This window comes from Scyliorhinus torazame, chromosome 9 (genome assembly GCF_047496885.1).
Source record: "Scyliorhinus torazame isolate Kashiwa2021f chromosome 9, sScyTor2.1, whole genome shotgun sequence".
NCBI lineage: Eukaryota > Metazoa > Chordata > Chondrichthyes > Carcharhiniformes > Scyliorhinidae > Scyliorhinus > Scyliorhinus torazame.
Genome location: NC_092715.1, coordinates 270,008,381 through 270,026,424, shown reverse-complemented (window position 1 = coordinate 270,026,424; position 18,044 = coordinate 270,008,381). Strand labels below are relative to the sequence as shown.

Genomic DNA, 18,044 nt, shown 5'->3' with positions numbered 1-18,044 from the left:
AAGTGGCTCCTTTACCATAAGATTAATAATCTGCTTCATTGCACACTACCAGGTCTAAAGTAGCCAAGAAATTATCCCCAAAACACAAATAACTCATCTTCCAGACTACCTTTGTCAATCGGATTTAGTCAATGTGTGCAGATTAAAATCCTCCATGATTATTGCCAAATTTTTCTTACAAGCCACCTGCATACTTCTCTGTAGTAACTGCCCTACATATTAACAGTAGTTAGTTAGGAGGCTTAAGTTACTTCCATGTGACTTCCTACCGTTGCTATTTCTTATCTCTACCCAATCTGATTCTATATCTAGATTTTTAGAACCAAGGCCATCTCTCACTATTGCATTATCATCCTTAATTAACAGAGCTACCCCATCACATTTTCCTAGCTTCTTGTTCTTCCAAAATGTCAATCATTCTTGAATATTCAGGGCCCAGCCTTGGACACCCTGAAGACATGCCTCTGTGAAGCTATCAGGTTATACATTTCCATTTGAGCTGACAATTCATCTGCTTTGTTCTGAATGCTTTGGGTATTCAGATACAGATCCTTTACTTCTGTCTTTTCTCCCGTCAAAGTGAAAGATATTTGTCTGGATACTCCACTCCTGCGACTAAGTGCTGACGCCAACGGAGGACCCGTGGTGTTTCACGACGGGAAAATCGGCACAAACCCCTCACCAATTCCGGTACCGGTGAGGGGCTAGCACCGGCGCCACGTAAAACACCCGCGTACCGCACGGAGAAGGGCAGGAAAATCTCCGGGTGACATGCCGACGATGCGCAGGGCTGACCAGCTGTATCCACGCACGCCCACCAGCAGCATCTGCAATATATGGTGCCGGCCGTGCTGGACCGTGTACCGGCCCACCCCGACCTCACAGCCCACCCCGTGGCTACCCCCACCACTCCCCCAAACCCTGGCAGAAGCCCCCTGGCCAGGGGTACAGATCATGGCCTAGTGTGACGGCGCTGGACACTGTCCGCAGCCGGCACCCTGGGCGCCCAACCACACGGGGCCCGTGCCGTTGGGAACACGGCCCATCAGAGGCGGAGCATCGCGCGTGGGCCAGCTGATGACGAGCCAACTGCGTTGCACCTGCATGCAGCCCAGTGATGCCGATTTGGAGGGGGCAGAGCATCACAAACTGGTGTCAAACCACCACCTGCCTCAATTCCGGCATCGGAAGCCATTCTCCACCTGATCGCCATTCCAGATTTCGGCGCTGGGCTGCAGAGAATCCCGCCTGCTGTATTTTAATATCTGCTTTTACTTATTAAATATCTTCGAAAACCTGTAATTCACTTTCAGATTGCTGTCTAAAAATGGCGCTGAACAGTCAGTCATATGTAGCCAGTTAAAATGGCTAACTCCCGATTTAGAATGGCCAACCCAGATTTAAAATGGCGAACAGAAAAGGCTGATGGGAAAAATCAGCCAACAGGACTAAAACAAGCAGCTGCAGGTAAAACTGTGTATTCGCCTCAAGGAAGGCCAGACAAGATTGATACCTGCAGCCATCAGCACAACAAAACACCAGCCATCTGAATATTAATGAGCAATACCCGGGAACAATGTGCAACATTTTAGACACAAAGCCAACCCAGACTTTTCGGCGCCAACAGGAGCCTACACAAAGGGAGGTGAACGATCACCCCAAGACCGTCCATCAATCAAGGAATCGCTCCAGCATTGGAGAATATCAAACCAAGTGATTGGGACAAAGTCCAATCACTTGGAACTAGGTACAGGGTCCGCCCGAAAGGCGGGAAGCCCCTGGGGACTATGAGTATAGAGTCCAAGTTCAAATCGACCCTTCTCCTCTCTGCCACCCTTCTGCAACCCCTTCTGCTACCCCTTTTGCATCCTCCTGCTAGCCTTCTGCAACAGCCGCTCAAATCGTAAGGCTTACTTCAACGCTCGCTACGAGATAGGCGCTCCTAGCTATCGATCTATACCAGCTTTGAATCCCACAGGCTCAGAACCCAAACGAAAGGCCATTCGTTTCCCTGACCTGGTGGGCCAATTCCAAGTTAAATATTGGCCTGTTAGTTGTAGGAAGTAGCTGAGACGTAGAATTTATGCATGCGTATTGATTACTGTATATAATAAATGTGCGTTGATTTAACTCTTACTAAGCAGTGTGTTGGATTATTGATCATTACGCGGACTTGAACCACGTGGCGGTATCAGAAAGATACCTGGCGACCCAAGAGCAAAGGTGAAGAACAAGAGCAATTAAACTAAGGCTCAGGTTAGCAGCAACACATATTTCTATAACCTACAGATTCAGGTAAAGTGTGCACCCAACAAGGTGGCAATCACTAACTATTTTGTATAACAGACTAGAGTTTCTGTTTTTAAGTTTGAATTGCACCTTTTTATATATACATTTTGATTAGCTTTTCAAATCTCTCTGCTTCATACATTTTTGGAGGAAGTAATCATTCTAGTTAATTTTTGAATTGTATATTCGCTGGATTTTTTATACTCCTTAAAACGAAATATCTCGGGGCTAAGAAATCACTTTGCAAACACTCCTGTTTGGATCACAGTAACATGGAAAATAAAGCTCCTTTTAATTTTGTCCAGCAATGTGTCTCTCAATTCCCCACTACTATAAGAGCACTCTCTAGTGTATTGGTGTGACATCAGTCCCATGTTGGGAATTTTTGCAGCTTGTCCGAGTAACACAGCCAATTCTGTTTCAATCTGCAGGCAGAGGAACCAGTCTCCTGGTTCTGTAGCGTTTCTTTTGATCTCTGAAGCCAGGAGGATCTGGATAAAAGGGCATTCTGATTTTGCTGAAGTATATAGTCCAGGTTATCTGTGAAATAGGTTTCCCTGGGTAGCAAGTTGCACTTGGATTCCAAAAACATCAGTAATGAACCCCGAAGGCAATTCTGTAGACTCTGCAAGCATTGAGGCCATACGAGCAAGATTAAAATGGTGCCAACTTCATGGTGTATAACGCTCAGCCACGTACTTGACATACAATGACCCTTATTACTTCAGTCCACTGCAGGTACATGTTAATGCCCCTCAGGCCAGACAGATATCCTGGATTCATGCTGAAGGTTATTTTGTTACACAGAAAACTTCTCATATTTTGCTCATATGTGGAAGTTTGCTTCTGAAGATGTGCTTTTGGAAAGGTTGTCCACCACCCATTTGTTATCGGAACTTCTGAAAGGACATTTGAACCAACACACAGGAGGCAGAGCTGACATTGGTATTAACCGCATCAGGCTTTCAAAAAATATATTTCTACACATGAGAGTCCAGAAGCAATTCAACAATGGGCTTAAGTAGTGTGCTCTTTCAAAGGGCCGGTGCAGACTTGATGGGCCAAATGGCCTCCTTCTGCACTGTAAATTCTCTGAGTCTATGATAATGAACAAAATCACCAAATCAGATCAGCCCTGTAATATTCCTTCCTTTGGACAGTGGGACCAACACAAATTTAAATGGAGAATTAAAATGAAGCGATTAGATGATTAGGACTGCACTGTACCTATTAAACTCATCTTCCCAAAATGGATAACGTCATTTTGAACTCTTTCATATGGCAGATTGGTAACATTTGCATAACATGTTCATTAATCATATACAGTTTCTTCCCCCCTGACTGTTATTATTGTGGACAAAAACTTCTCATAGTGACTGATAACATGCCTGTGCAAAACTGACAGCAACATTTAAAGACTTCCTCTACTCACTAAGCCACATCATATGCTTTACACTGGCCTAATTAAACCCCTTGACAAACTTAGCAATTCTGAAATTTTTAACCTTGTAACTGAAAGTTGCTGCCTTCCTTCGCGTAATACAAAAATAATGGTAAGTCGTTGGATACCCACTAATTTCTAACAAGCCTGAGTTCACGGTCCTTCTCGAGTATGTGATGGCTTGATATCCAGTAAGCAGTACAGGGGAGAACAGGATAAATCAAGTTTAATAACTCTGCTCCTAATTGTTCCCCCAATGCTCAACTCTAATTACTCAGAGAACTCTCTCGACTGTCACCTGATATTAAGTTGTTGGAAGCTGAGCGTGGAACAGTGAGATAATCAATAAACATTTAGTGGGCAAAGGGAGGAAGATCCCGCTTTACAGTGGGAAATTGCAGCACCCAAAGCCCTTCTGTTCATGATAAAGCCTATGGGATAGCCAGACTGATTGCAAAGCAATAATCCAAAGCACTGTTTTAAGGTTCGGAGACCTTCAGGCAATTGTAAGTTAGAAAGAGAAAGGTGAAGCCGGTCATCCTAATTACAGCCCACATTCACACATTTCACACATTAGCAAAGACAGGCCAATTAGGTGGAGAAAAAGATAAGGAAAATTTTATTTGTATACTAATTAAACCCTGATGAAATTAAACTAAAAATGTACTGCCTGGTAATTGTATGTCTGAGAGGTCAATATAGCTATACTAATCTGAACTGCACACAGTATTGGGATATCACAGCTTAATCAAAGACAACGCAACGGCCAAGATTCAGAAAACAAAAAGCTAATCATGGAAGTTTGAGGGTGTAAGAATTCTGCCTTATTTACAATATTACAACCACAGCAGCGAATGCGATCCATCATAACAGGCCCAATTAGGAATAGATAAGAAAAATGTTGTGTATATATAATTCTGCATAATATTCACTTCTCAAAATTTAATTTTAAACTTTGAAAAATGTGGTTACCTGAACCATAACTTCAGTAACGTTCCAAAAAAATTCCTTCCATGCAAAGGACAGACTAATGTTTATCATGTTTCTGTAGATTTATCAAAACCCACATAGGTATGAATAGATGGCTTATCTATTTTTAAATCATGCAAAACATTAGTGAGTACAGGTTTGTTTTGCTTTGAACCTTTTTACAGCAGTTTCCAAATTGACATAAGTAGCCCTAAGGCATATCAGAGACTGTACCTTCCTACATGTATGACTTGATTACACAGAAGTATAGTATTACGTAACGAGACAGGGTGGGTGTTACAATTTTGACAAAAGTGTATTTCATCCAACAGAGGAAATCTAGTACTGAAGTCTGGATTGCACAGGATTATAGCACATTGTTCTTCATAGTAGTACAACTTTTTTCCTGCAGTAAAGGTTCCTCCGTGCTTGGACCTGGGTTAGAATCCTGCTCACAAAGGCAAAATGAAAAGTCTTGGTCTCTACTCCAAAGCGAAAATAGTTTTGGACAGACTCAGGCAAGTCCCTGGTGTGGGACAGGAACATAAGATGTGTGCAGAAACCAACATTGTAACTCCAGCTACTTTTGTAAGGCATTTTTACTGTAGGTTTAATATCTCTTGAGCATCAAGCAGATATCAAAAGAACAATATAACTGTGCTGGTGGTAAGGCAACACATAATACGTTTTCTTGGATCAGTAATGCTGTACGCCAACTGCAGTGCATAATTAATTGGTGCAAAGTTTCATGATAAATGTAAATGCTTACGGTGTAAAACTGCTGGCTTCAGTACACCATTAAAGTTTTAAATGCTGAAAAAAAGCTAACAATTAGCAGTCGATTGGAAAAGAGATAGATAATTCTGGATATATTTTATACATTTGAAAATAACTGGATCAATAGCTGTTGTACAAAGAGTTGCTGGATTATGGGGAGCTATTTTCCTGGAATTCTCACTAGGTTATGCCAGTTTCATAATACAAACAAATGGGGAAAAGTCAGCGTAAAAAAGAATTTCAATGTGTAAATTACACCTAGTGCAAATGGAGTTTCTATGATCTTTTGCCCCAGTTTAAGAGAGTGCTGGCAAACAGCCCTGTCCACAAAGCTGGCCCTGCCCACAGCTGAATTAATCACCATAGCAAATTTCCACTAATTATCCTCCTTCGCAGGCCAACAAAATGGCTCTTAAAATAAAGTATTTATTTTCTTTTAGGCACATGGACACCTTTTAAAAAGTTTAATAGTAGAAAATATTTAATATGCCAGAAAACTGATGAATGTACACCAACAAAATTAGTAAATGATTCAATTTTATTTTTTTAAAAGCCAAAGTTACTTTCAGCTATTTAAAATCCGGTTACTCTCAGATGAGGAGTAGACATTCTAATTAATAAAACACTTATTTTTGGCTTGGAGGAGAAACTGCAGCAAGAAATTCAATTCCAGAAAGTCGTACAATTTTGAACCATCGGATTTCTGATCGTGCCCAAAGCCGAAACTCTACCACATTAGGTGTAAACTGCCATTTATGCAAATTCCCCAGGGCTGCTGCTGATATTCTGCTGGATTTACAAGCAATCAGGAGAACCCTGCAAAATCTCTATCTTCAGACATCTCGCACACCAACTTGTTGCGAATTCTCAACGTTTGCATGGTAAGCGATTAAAAATAAGTGCCTGCACTTTCAAAATACAACCGTGTCTTTTCCTGCAGTGGCTTCAGAATCATCTGCAGTATAGCAAATCTAGTAAACTGGTAGAAACATTCTGATACAGTACCGCATGCATTTCAGAACAGTGAAATTGTCAATGGCTCTGTTTTGGGTTTTACACTCATGTTTTGTGTTAAATAAACATATTTTCTATGATTAAAGTGACTGACAAAGCCTATGGGTGAGTGTCTGAGCAATACTGGCTAAGTGCGATGAATGATATGCCACTGAATCAGACAGACAAGGAACATCTTCCTGAGTTAATCAATATGAGGCAGGCAGTAGATGGGCACCACAGCTAGATTCTAGTCCCAGGGTAGAGAGAGAAAGCAGACAAGGTTTCTTTTGTTCACTATCCAGCAGCCCCGCCTGGATAATGCAGGTTTGCAGCTGGCAGTTCAGGACACATTTGAGCTTAACTGTGCTATCAGCTGCTGAACAGACTCCTAATAATCACTGTGTGAGGGCGCAAATTAACAAGGGACAATTTGGTCAGGGAGTGGAGGATGCAGCTTCGCCGAATCCAAGCAGATTGTGAGCCAACATCTTCAGAAGAGGGGTGAGCGGTGAGGCGGGGGCGACGTGGACGAGGGCGGGGAATGGCAGCCCAGGAGGGGCGGCGGGGGGAGAGAGGCGGGACAGGGCAGGGCACATGGGAGAGTTCAGGGGGACTGCAGGCAAAGGTGGAGGCAGGCAAGCGAGGCAGGCAAGGGAGGGCGGTGGGCGGACGGCGGAGGCAACAGCGATGAGATGAGGGCGAGGGCAGAGGGTGAGGGGCTGAGGGCGAGGGGCGGAGGGCGGGGGGGCGGAGGGCGAGGGGCCGAGGGACGGAGGGCGAGGGGCCGAGGGACGGAGGGCGAGGGGCCGAGGGACGGAGGGCGAGGGGCCGAGGGACGGAGGGCGAGGGGCCGAGGGACGGAGGGCGAGGGGCCGAGGGACGGAGGGCGAGGGGCCGAGGGACGGAGGGCGAGGGGCCGAGGGACGGAGGGCGAGGGGCCGAGGGACGGAGGGCGAGGGGCCGAGGGACGGAGGGCGAGGGGCCGAAGGGCGAGGGGCCGAGGGACGGAGGGCGAGGGACGGAGGGCGGAGGGGCGCGGGGCGGAGGGGCGCGGGGCGGAGGGGGCGGGGTGGAGGGGGCGGGGCGGAGGGGGCGGGGCGGAGGGGGCGGGGCGGAGGGGGCGGGGCGGAGGGGGCGGGGCGGAGGGGGCGGGGCGGAGGGGGCGGGGCGGAGGGGGCGGGGCGGAGGGGGCGGGGCGGAGGGGGCGGGGCGGAGGGGGCGGGGCGGAGGGGGCGGGGCGGAGGGGGCGGGGCGGAGGGCGCGGGGCGGAGGGCGAGGAGCGGAGGGCGAGGAGCGGAGGGCGAGGGGCGGAGGGCGCGGGGCGGAGGGCGAGGGGCGGAGGGCGAGGGGCGGAGGGGGCGGGGCGGAGGGCGCGGGGCGGAGGGCGAGGAGCGGAGGGCGAGGAGCGGAGGGCGAGGGGCGGAGGGCGCGGGGCGGAGGGCGAGGGGCGGAGGGCGGAGGGCGAGGGGCGGAGGTCGAGGGGCGGAGGGCGATGGGCGGAGGGCGAGGGGCGGAGGGGCGGAGGGCGAGGGGTGGAGGGGCGGAGGGCGAGGGGCGGAGGGCGAAGGGCGAGGGGCGAGGGGCGGAGGGTGAGGGGAGGAGGCGGAGGGCGAGGGGCGGAGGGCGAGGGGCGGAGTGGCGGAGGGCGAGGGGCGGAGGGCGAAGGGCGAGGGGCGGAGGGGCGGAGGGCGAGGGGCGGAGGGCGAGGGGCGGAGGGCGAGGGGCGGAGGGCGAGGGGCGGAGGGGCGGAGGGCGAGGGGCGGAGGGGCGAAGGGGCGGAGGGGCGAGGGGCGGAGGGCGAGGGGCGGAGGGCGAGGAGCGGAGGGCGAGGAGCGGAGGGCGAGGGGCGGAGGGCGAGGGGCGGAGGGCGAGGGGCGGAGGGCGAGGGGCGGAGGGCGAGGGGCGGAGGTCGAGGGGCGGAGGGCGATGGGCGGAGGGCGAGGGGCGGAGGGGCGGAGGGCGAGGGGCGGAGGGGCGGAGGGCGAGGGGCGGAGGGGCGGAGGGCGAGGGGTGGAGGGGCGGAGGGCGAGGGGCGGAGGGCGAAGGGCGAGGGGCGAGGGGCGGAGGGTGAGGGGAGGAGGCGGAGGGCGAGGGGCGGAGGGCGAGGGGCGGAGGGGCGGAGGGCGAGGGGTGGAGGGGCGGAGGGCGAGGGGCGGAGGGCGAAGGGCGAGGGGCGAGGGGCGGAGGGTGAGGGGAGGAGGCGGAGGGCGAGGGGCGGAGGGCGAGGGGCGGAGTGGCGGAGGGCGAGGGGCGGAGGGGCGGAGGGGCGGAGGGCGAGGGGCGGAGGGCGAGGGGCGGAGGGCGAGGGGCGGAGGGCGAGGGGCGGAGGGCGAGGGGCGGAGGGCGAGGGGCGGAGGGCGAGGGGCGGAGGGCGAGGGGCGGAGGGCGAGGGGCGGAGGGCGAAGGGCGAGGGGCGGAGGGCGAGGGGCGGAGGGCGAGGGGCGGAGGGCGAGGGGCGGAGGGCGAGGGGCGGAGGGCGAGGGGCGGAGGGCGAGGGGCGGAGGGCGAGGGGCGGAGGGCGCGGGGCGGAGCGGAGGGCGAGGGGCAGAGGGCGAGGGGAGGAGGCGGAGGGCGAGGGGCGGAGGGCGAGGGGCGGAGTGGCAGAGGGCGAGGGGCGGAGGGCGAAGGGCGAGGGGCGGAGGGGCGGAGGGCGAGGGGCGGAGGGCGGAGGGCGAGGGGCGGAGGGCGAGGGGCGAGGGGCGGAGGGCGAGGGGCGGAGGGCGAGGGGCGGAGGGCGAGGGGCGGAGGGCGAGGGGCGGAGGGCGAGGGGCGGAGGGCGAGGGGCGGAGGGCAGAGGGCGAGGGGCGGAGGGCGGAGGGCGAGGGGCAGAGGGCGCGGGGCGGAGGGCGCGGGGCGGAGGGCGAGGGGCGGAGGGCGAGGGGCGGAGGGCGAGGGGCGAGGGTAGGGGGCCGTGAGTGAGGGAGCGAGGGTGGGGGGACTACGAGCGAGGGGCCATGGGTGAAGCGAGAGCACAAGGTCGTGGCCGAGTACTGAAGGCAGAGGAGAGGAGGAAAGGTTACAGGGTAGAGGGTGGAGACGGTAGAGAAGTAAAGCAGAGGAGAGTGGTGGGGCTGAAGTCGAGGGTGAAAAGGAGGGAGAGAGTCGGGGGAGAGAGCAGGATTACAGGAGAGGGAGAAGGTGGTGAGGATAGATGGTTAGGGGAAAGAGACGGATGAACGGTGGAGCAGAGAGGTTTAAGTGTGGGGGGTGGGGGGGGTGGAATTGTGATAAAATACATTTAACATTTCTCTGGAATGATGCTCCTGAAAAATCTACAATATTCAATACCATGTAGATTAGGTTTTGTAAAACTGTTGTCTGACACACGAAAGATTATCAGCAAACGACCCTGAGAAAACAGAGACACGACAATGATTACTGCTAAAAAATCAAAGAGGATATCCCACAGCGCACTCTTAAATCTCAAGATCATCTCCAGAGAAAACAACTCCGTGTAGCCCATCTTCAAAAGACAATCTTTGCATTTCACAGTGTTCTGGAGGAAGTCCCGCTTCTTCATCCCCATCAACTTTCAAAAAGTCTTCTGAAGCAGACACTGCATGTCACCATTGCAAATCTTGTAAAGCAGCAATATACAGGCAGAAAACAAAACAGCATGAAGTAAAACAGATGAAAAAGCATAATCTATTAATTAAGAAAGGCAAAATATTTACAAATCCCAATCGTTTGATCGTATTTTGCCAGAAAAAGGGGCCTGAAAATACTAAACTGGGTGTGAAGTTAGTTGAATTTAACAGTAGTTTCTTCTAGTAACCAAAACAAAATAGCCTGAATTTTCAGGCAGCCAGAGGGGCACTGTGCCTTAGCTAAAATGGTGCCCTGAATCCACAAGTCTGGCCCCCATATCCGCACCCACTATTTCTGCAGGGGGGGTAACATATTTCACTCATGGTTACCAGAAGCAGTGGCTTATTCAAACGTGCAGCTGCCCTCATTCAGAAGGAATTTTCTCACTCGGGTTTCTGAAATATGATTTGTGGGATTTATGAGTTTGAGGAGAAGGTCTGAACCTACCAGAGTTCAGGTACCCATTTGGGATTGTTAAGAGTAGACATTAATGTGCAAGAAGGTGGATGGGTTCCACTGAACTGCCAAGCATTTAATTCCCTCTTCTTTAAATTTTGAAATATAAAACACCCCGCCGTGTCTCAGTTGGAAAAAAAAAATCAAATGCTGGTTGTTGACATAATCCTGGAGCTATCATTATAAGATTAGTACTGCTTGATTGCCTCCACAATCTATCACTATCACATTGGGGTGCTTGCAAATTTGCAGTTTCATTGACAGCTCCAAGTAGTTATAAAAGGGGTTAGCTGTCTTTGTTGTGGGGCTAGGAATACAAATGTTTATTTTCATAAGGGATTAAGTACTTGAAGGATTTAAATGTATGGAATAGGCTTTTATAAATAAAGTGTTTTTGTTTAATACGAAAGTCTGCAATAGATACCTAGAACCTTATTTAATCTCAGCATGGCTCCTGATAATGGGTGGTTTGATATGGAAGATGTAAGGGAAAAGGGTAGTGGGTAGGAGGCATAGTTCGGCATGATTTGGCATGAAGTTGGCCAATGAGCTATAAAGGACAATGGAAATGAGCAAGGGGGAATGGGTTGGCATGGGTTGCCACTAGGTTTGTACAGGGGCTCTGGGGGTGAGTGGAATGGTATAAGTTGGCATGGAGGGTATGAGAGGCCATTGGGGAGGGTTAGGGACAGGAGGCAGCATCATTTGGCATGGATGGGACATGCAGTGTGTGTTGGGATGAAGGTTAGAGAGCCTTTGTTTTTATTCTAACTAGTCTTGAGAGGATCTGGAGAGGACGTTTCCTCATGTGGGTGACTATTACCCCCTTAAATCCCCTACATTGTGGCTAGCTATCGGAGAGATCAATTCTGACAAGACTCACTAAGAACACAAGATCGCTCTCCCAATACTTGCTTCCCCCCCTCTCAGCATTTGCTCGGTATGCATAAGCCCACGCATCATTGAACTTTTTCCAGTGTTTTTCTTTCCTGGAGATTGCATCTGTGCTGATTTCACCATTTTTCATAAATTACCTTTGTTCTGTTTCAATATTCTATACCATATGATAGCAGAATACTAACTTTTTCCTGAAACTATCTAATTGTGTCTTTTTTTTTTAAAAAGATCGTAATGAACATATTTTGTACTTCTTTACAGTGAAGTTCGGTATAGAAGAAGCAATTGGCTGAGTTGTGTGCACACTTCTGTATTTATGACGGAACTGGTACATCACATTTACAGTGAACTGTATTAAAGGCAGCAAAGTCAACTAGAAATTGAAAGAGAATGCGAGACAAGCCCGTTAACTGCTTACCTTTACAGCCTCAGACAGGGTCTGATCCTTTTCCGCTTCTTCATTGGAATGTAACTCCAGTTGCAATCCCAACTCCTGCATCTGCTGTGCCTGCTCATTCAACAGCAACTGCGCCTGCTGCTCTCTGAGCAAGGCATTATTCAGCTCTTCGCAAATACTCCCAAATCTCTCAAATGGAACCATTTTCTGGATCTACAAGAATAAGTTTACAGATATAGGCACCAACTCACTTAATCTTTCTTCAAAGACTATTTGGATTTTATGTGACAAATGGATACCACTGATAAGCTAGGTTTGATTATAAAACCAACTGCTTTTCATTGGTAGAACAAAATTATTGATGTTTTTTGAAATTCTGATCAATTTTACTTTATTAGTGAGTTTTATTAATTAATCATTGCCTTCAAATTGATCCTGAACAGGGAATGTTAACAATTCTTGTGGGAAGGTGGTGGGGAAGTCGGGAAGGGGAGTCAGGGGAGGGGATGATGGGAGGGGGAGGGTCAGGGGTGAGGAGGATGGGAGGGGGAGTCAGGGGAGTGGGAGTCGGGGGTGAGGAGGATGGGTGGGGGAGTCGGGGGTGAGGAGGATGGGTGGGGGAGTCGGGGGTGGGGGAGTTGGGGGTGGGGAGTCGGGAGAGGGGAAGTCAGGGTGAGGAGTGGTGGTGAATCCATTTCTAATATCCATAGGCATACATTTTCCAGCAGGAGTGATTGGATGGCGATCAAGCCCCCCCCCCCCCCCCCCCCACCCACTCTAGGCCAGGGCTGCAGAAACCAATTACAGTATCCTTAGATTCTTGGCCATAATGTATATGATTGACATAATAATCACCATCAGGAGATTACATTTTCTGGTACGATCGTTGAGGTCCATTTGTGAATCAGTACAGTCTCAAGGACAGAATCAAATTTTGCCCTTAATTATTTTCTAAATATAGATTATGCAAGATGCAAATAAAGATAGGGGATGGGATTTCCCACCCAACCTGCAGGGTGTTTCCCGGTGGGATCTTCTGCTCTCGCCATTGTCAACGGGGTTTCCCATTAATGCTCCCCCTCGTTGCTGGGAAACCTGCGGCAGGGGTGCACTGTCGACGGGACAGGAACATCCCGCCAACGCGAACGGCTGGAAAATTCCACCAAATGTCCTTAATCAAGACCAAAAATTCCTGAAAGTCATCAATTTGTATCAACAATAGATACAGTAGTTCAGTAGTTATTTACACAAATCAAATCCAACCATGGTAATTTGTGAATTTGAATTCTGTTTCAACAATCTAGAAATTTTTAAAATGTAAATATTAATAAAAGTGCCATTACAGCTGGCTGATTCTTTTAAAAAACCTAACTGGAAAGGGAGTCTTCATTGACCGGCTACCAATTGGTCTCTCTGACTATTTGTGGACCCTCTTCGAACCGGAAGATCTATCATTCTATTCAGAATCCAGGAAAACGGAGTAAGATCAACATCAATGAATGCATGATTTTGTATCTTCATTTTAATTGTTAGTAAACTAGGAGAAAACCGATCAAATGGATTGCTACGCTGAATCAAATGCTATCCTGATTGGAGAAAGAAATGTATTGTGTTTTCAAGGTACTGTGCACAATTCCAATATATACAGATTTTCAGAACTGCTTCAATGAGTTCCTGTAGTAACATTTTATGACTTCACTAAGTGACACTAAAATTAGCTTGTGTCTATTATTTAACAGACTCCTAAAATCTCTTCATAAAACTGAAAAATCAGAGCAGCATGAAAAACCAATAAATTTGCACCATTCAGGAGACATTCTAATTAAATCACTCTGTTAACTATTAACATTTTACCCAATCTACTTCTTTCTTGACTTTGCATTAAACTTTTCCAGTAAAACAAACTGTGTCTACTTGTGCCAATGGCTGAGTTTGCACAAATGGGATGAAGATCTTAATGTCATCAAAAAGCAACTTTTTACATAATCCAAACAATTTGAAGCAAGTGCATTTCTGGGAACCTGGAAAAATGCCCAGAAACGAGATAGTTTGTATTTAACCTTGAGATTTCAAAAAGCCCAATAACACAAAGTAGGGAACTGTTCACCTTCATATTCTGCTTGAGGTCGCTCAGTTGCTGTTCGAGGGTCTGAGATTTCCCACTTTCTATTTTCAGCTCACTCATGTAGTTTTTGAGTTGCGTCAGCTCCATACGCAGCGAGCGACGTTCGACCTCTGCTGCATGCAGCCTCTGAGTAAACTCAATGATCTGTTTCTTCAATATTTCCACACAATGCTGGGAAAGAACAAAAAGTTAAAAATCAACACTTTTCAACTTTCATTAAACTGGTTTAAATAATTAAAATCATAGAAAACAAAATCTAAAAGAAACAGAAGTTGACTGGACTCGGTTAGGCTTGCATAATTGAAATAAATTACCACCACCTTATAAACTGGAGTTGAGCATTAAGGAAACTACAATTTGTTGACAAGTAGTGCTTGGTTACCAGACCGACAAAGGTTCCTATAAACTAAACATTTTTGTTGCTGATAAACCTGCATTCAATCCTGCCCAATAATCATTTCACTTGTTAGTTGACCTTCACACAATAAAGAAATGTATTCTGTAAGAAATGAGGTGGATGTTAGAGAAGAAAGGTTTTATTTGTTGTACAGCGTTGTTATTGCAGAGTAAAATTAGTGTGGCCCCTCAATCAAAAGTGGTACAGAGTATCAAAAGCGTTTACTGCTACAAAAAAATATATTTTATGATTTTGTAAAGCAAACCTTAGATTTATTATTCATGGGATTAAAATCTGTTCCACTGAGATTGGCTTCTTTTATTTTGTGGTGCAAGTCTACATGTAATTTGGGCCCGAAAAATAAGTTAATACCTAGCTTGTTTTAAATTTAACATTTCTACGATCCAATTACAGGAAAATGGGGTTAAAGTAAACAGCCCACATGGTGGGGCGAGCATTGGCACACGTACAATGGCCTAATTTGCTTCCTTCCATACAGGAAATTTGTGAATGAGTACATGCATGTTACTACCTGTACACGTAAGAAATTATGAAAATAATTCAACATTTTGACTGCGAAACAAGCACCATTTCTTAATAAATTCCAGGATCCTAAAAAACGCAAGGTCAAAATCTGAGAGATTATTTGAAATGAGGCAATTGGACGAATTAGCATTTCACTAATTTAAAACATTGATGCCTGCACATTATTTCAGCAAAGAATGTGTGTGTCGGCACACTTCAGCTGAACAATATTAGTAGAAAGAGTCAAGTTGATAAACGGATTAATCACTAAATTATCAGCATTACCTTTATGGGCATGGTAACCTGGAGCCCCTCTTTCCTCGCCTTGGCATTGGCATTGCACAGGCCACCACCCAGTTTCTGTACTAATGATTTTTTGTGCTCATATGCAAATTGTCGATTACACCATAGTGGAACGTTTTCCATCTCCACGCTTAGTCTGTCCATGAGCTTTGTGAAGGAACCCTTGGCTGCGTTCTCTACTGAACGGCTTGAAAGAAGGTGCTTTGGGTCTAAATAAAGACAATAAAAAAATTACCTTGTAGAGGACTATTCTTTCATTTCATTCAGCCAGGTTTATTCAGATAGACCCATCAACTAGTTGTGGAAGAAAATGGGTAAATAATTCATTTTCCATGAAAATGTGTAACTCCACTAAATCTCACAATCCCTAAAACCATGATATTTACATCTGGAGTTAAGCTGTAATTTACCTTTTTATTCTAAGGCAATTAAAATTTTACTACTAGCACAATTACTTATTTCCCCAATGGAGTTTGGTAATTATCCTTCTCATATGATGGTTTTATGGCCTCAGTACAACAAACATGTTCTACTCGCTGCTAGTTTTGTCAGGTTTATAATTAATAAATGCGTTTTGTGTAGATAAATGAAATTATCACTTGTTAGTCTGCCTCATATACCCTGCATTTCCAAGGGCTTCAAGAGCCAATAAATGTTTTTCCCCCCTTTTTTTCAGGTCTGCATTCCACAGAAAATCGTAATCCATCTGTTGCTATCCATACACTAAAAAACAGACATAATTAAATTAAGGTTTATACATTCCATAGCGCTGATGAAGAAAAGCAGGTTGTGAAACACAGTGTATATAGGACATTGACATCGGAGCAAGACAGCCTTGCAGCATATGAGGCTTGAAATGAACACCAGACTATTTGCCAAAAGCAAGTAATTAAAGCAGCAAACTCATCAAGTTTACTAATTACTGTATTCACCATTATAAGGTTGGTAAAACAAGGTGTGATTGTTTCTTGCAGCGACTGTGACAGCAAGGTTACAAATCAAATTGAATGACCAAAATCCGATATATTCGTTTTTTCAATAATAAAATGATTCAAACTATATAGTCATTCCTTAAGTGTGTCTGGGTCAACATCTTGGAACTCCTTCCCTAATAGCACTGTGGGTGTACCTACACCCCATGGACAGCAGTGGTTCAAGAAGGGAGATCGCCACCTCCTTTTCAAGGGCAATGAGGGATGGACAATAAAAGCTGGCCTTGCCAGCAATGCCCACGTCCTGTGAATTAATAAATAAACTGTTAACTACAGCAAATAACTTCTACTTACTTTTAAGACGTATAATGGGATTGAAAAAGTTCATTTGCAACTGAAAGAAATTATTCTTGCTCTGTTTATGTGACTATTTGTGCAAACTGCACCATATTTTATGAAAGGGATCAGAAATAATGTTTCAGCCTGCTGCAAAACCAGGGAAAGGTCAATCCGACTAAGCCAGGATGTGGAGATGCCGGCGTTGGACTGGGGTGAGCACAGTAAGAAGTTATAACACCAGCTTTCGGAGCGCTCCGAAAGCTAGTGTTTGAAACACACCTGTTGGACTTTAACCTGGTGTTGTAAGACTTCTTACTCTACTAAACCAGGACCAAGCAGTGCAGTAGATACTCAACTGACTCTGGTGAGGGCGGTTTTCATTTTTAAAAACACAACAAGGTATGTTGTGACAGCTTTCCTCAATGCACTGGTTAGATCTTCAAGACATTGAATTTCATGGCGCTCATATACACATCTCCAGCCTTGATTTTTAGTGATCACATTCCATGAAAAAAAATATAGCTTGATCAGGATTTTAGGAAGGCTAATATTTTTGCTCTTCCTGATCATCATAAAAGCATCGATTTATGTTAAACGTACCAGCAGCCTCTCCCAAAAAGATTTCCAGCACCGTGCAGTATCAAAGTGAAGCAACCCAGATATTTGTGATACACTAGCTCTCACCTAATGGTCAATGGCTGCACTGCGGTTGGAACTGGAACTGAATTTTTGCTTCTCGGAAGCCAACATTGAAATGGCACCATCAGTTTGTTTTGCCTGGGAACAAAATTGCCCTGGAATAGAATTTCCCAATTCCCACAATGCATTTTTAGCATTGTGCTTCAATTTCAAAGCAATAGTTGGGGCCAGTCGGTATAATAAAGGTCATGTTCAATTTAACTGAACTATTACATTACAATGGAAAAAGATGTACTTGGAACAGCTGTCAAAACCCAGCCATATAGACTTATTTTGTAAACTCAACAACAATTTAACAGATCCTGTATAGCTCTTCCAATCATAGGATCAAAAATATTATAAAAGTAGACAAAAGGGGTTTTGTATATTACTCCATCCAAACGCGGAAAAAATGTTGCGGATATCATTCCAGCAGAAAAAACATGTAGCAGCATGTAAATTGATTGTGAAGTATCATTGCTGAACATGTTTCACACTCAGATTTCAATACTTTAGTCCTGGTCAGTCATATTTTAAACTCTGAACAGCTAAGCTCCAAACAGCAGGAGATAATTTATGGTTTAGATATGCATTCTTTCACAACTGTTAATGCAGCTTGGAGGACTTGAAATCATTTGACCCACGATACCTTAAATTGGCCATCAGAATACATGTTGCTCCATGCATTCTTGGCCTCTAGCCTCATTTTGTCTGCTCTGGAATTTTACTGGAACAGGATATTTTTATGCAGGTTCCAGGAATGGGAGCAGGGAAGAGAGAGGGAGGGCAAACATTAAGTGGCATTTATTATGGATCCTCAGCAGCATTCCTTTATGATAATATTGCTTCCCTATATTGAACAGGTTCTGGCAATATGTGCAAGCAATATTACATTGCACTTCATAACACTTAAAGCTGTAGAACCTGAAACTGAA

At 46.5% G+C, this 18,044-nt stretch overlaps 1 protein-coding gene across 3 annotated transcripts in view; it reads right to left on the bottom strand.

Moving 5' to 3' along the window:
* ccdc171 (coiled-coil domain containing 171) overlaps nt 1-18,044 on the bottom strand; it is a 298,637-nt gene that overhangs the window by 98,864 nt on the left and 181,729 nt on the right. For all 3 annotated transcript variants that reach the window (XM_072517495.1, XM_072517496.1, XM_072517494.1), the window contains exons 18-20: nt 15,143-15,369; nt 13,918-14,106; nt 11,832-12,023 (exon numbers count right to left, since the gene is read on the bottom strand). In XM_072517495.1, the coding sequence (XP_072373596.1) occupies nt 11,832-12,023; nt 13,918-14,106; nt 15,143-15,369 (608 nt within the window). The remainder of the gene's footprint in view (nt 1-11,831; nt 12,024-13,917; nt 14,107-15,142; nt 15,370-18,044) is intronic.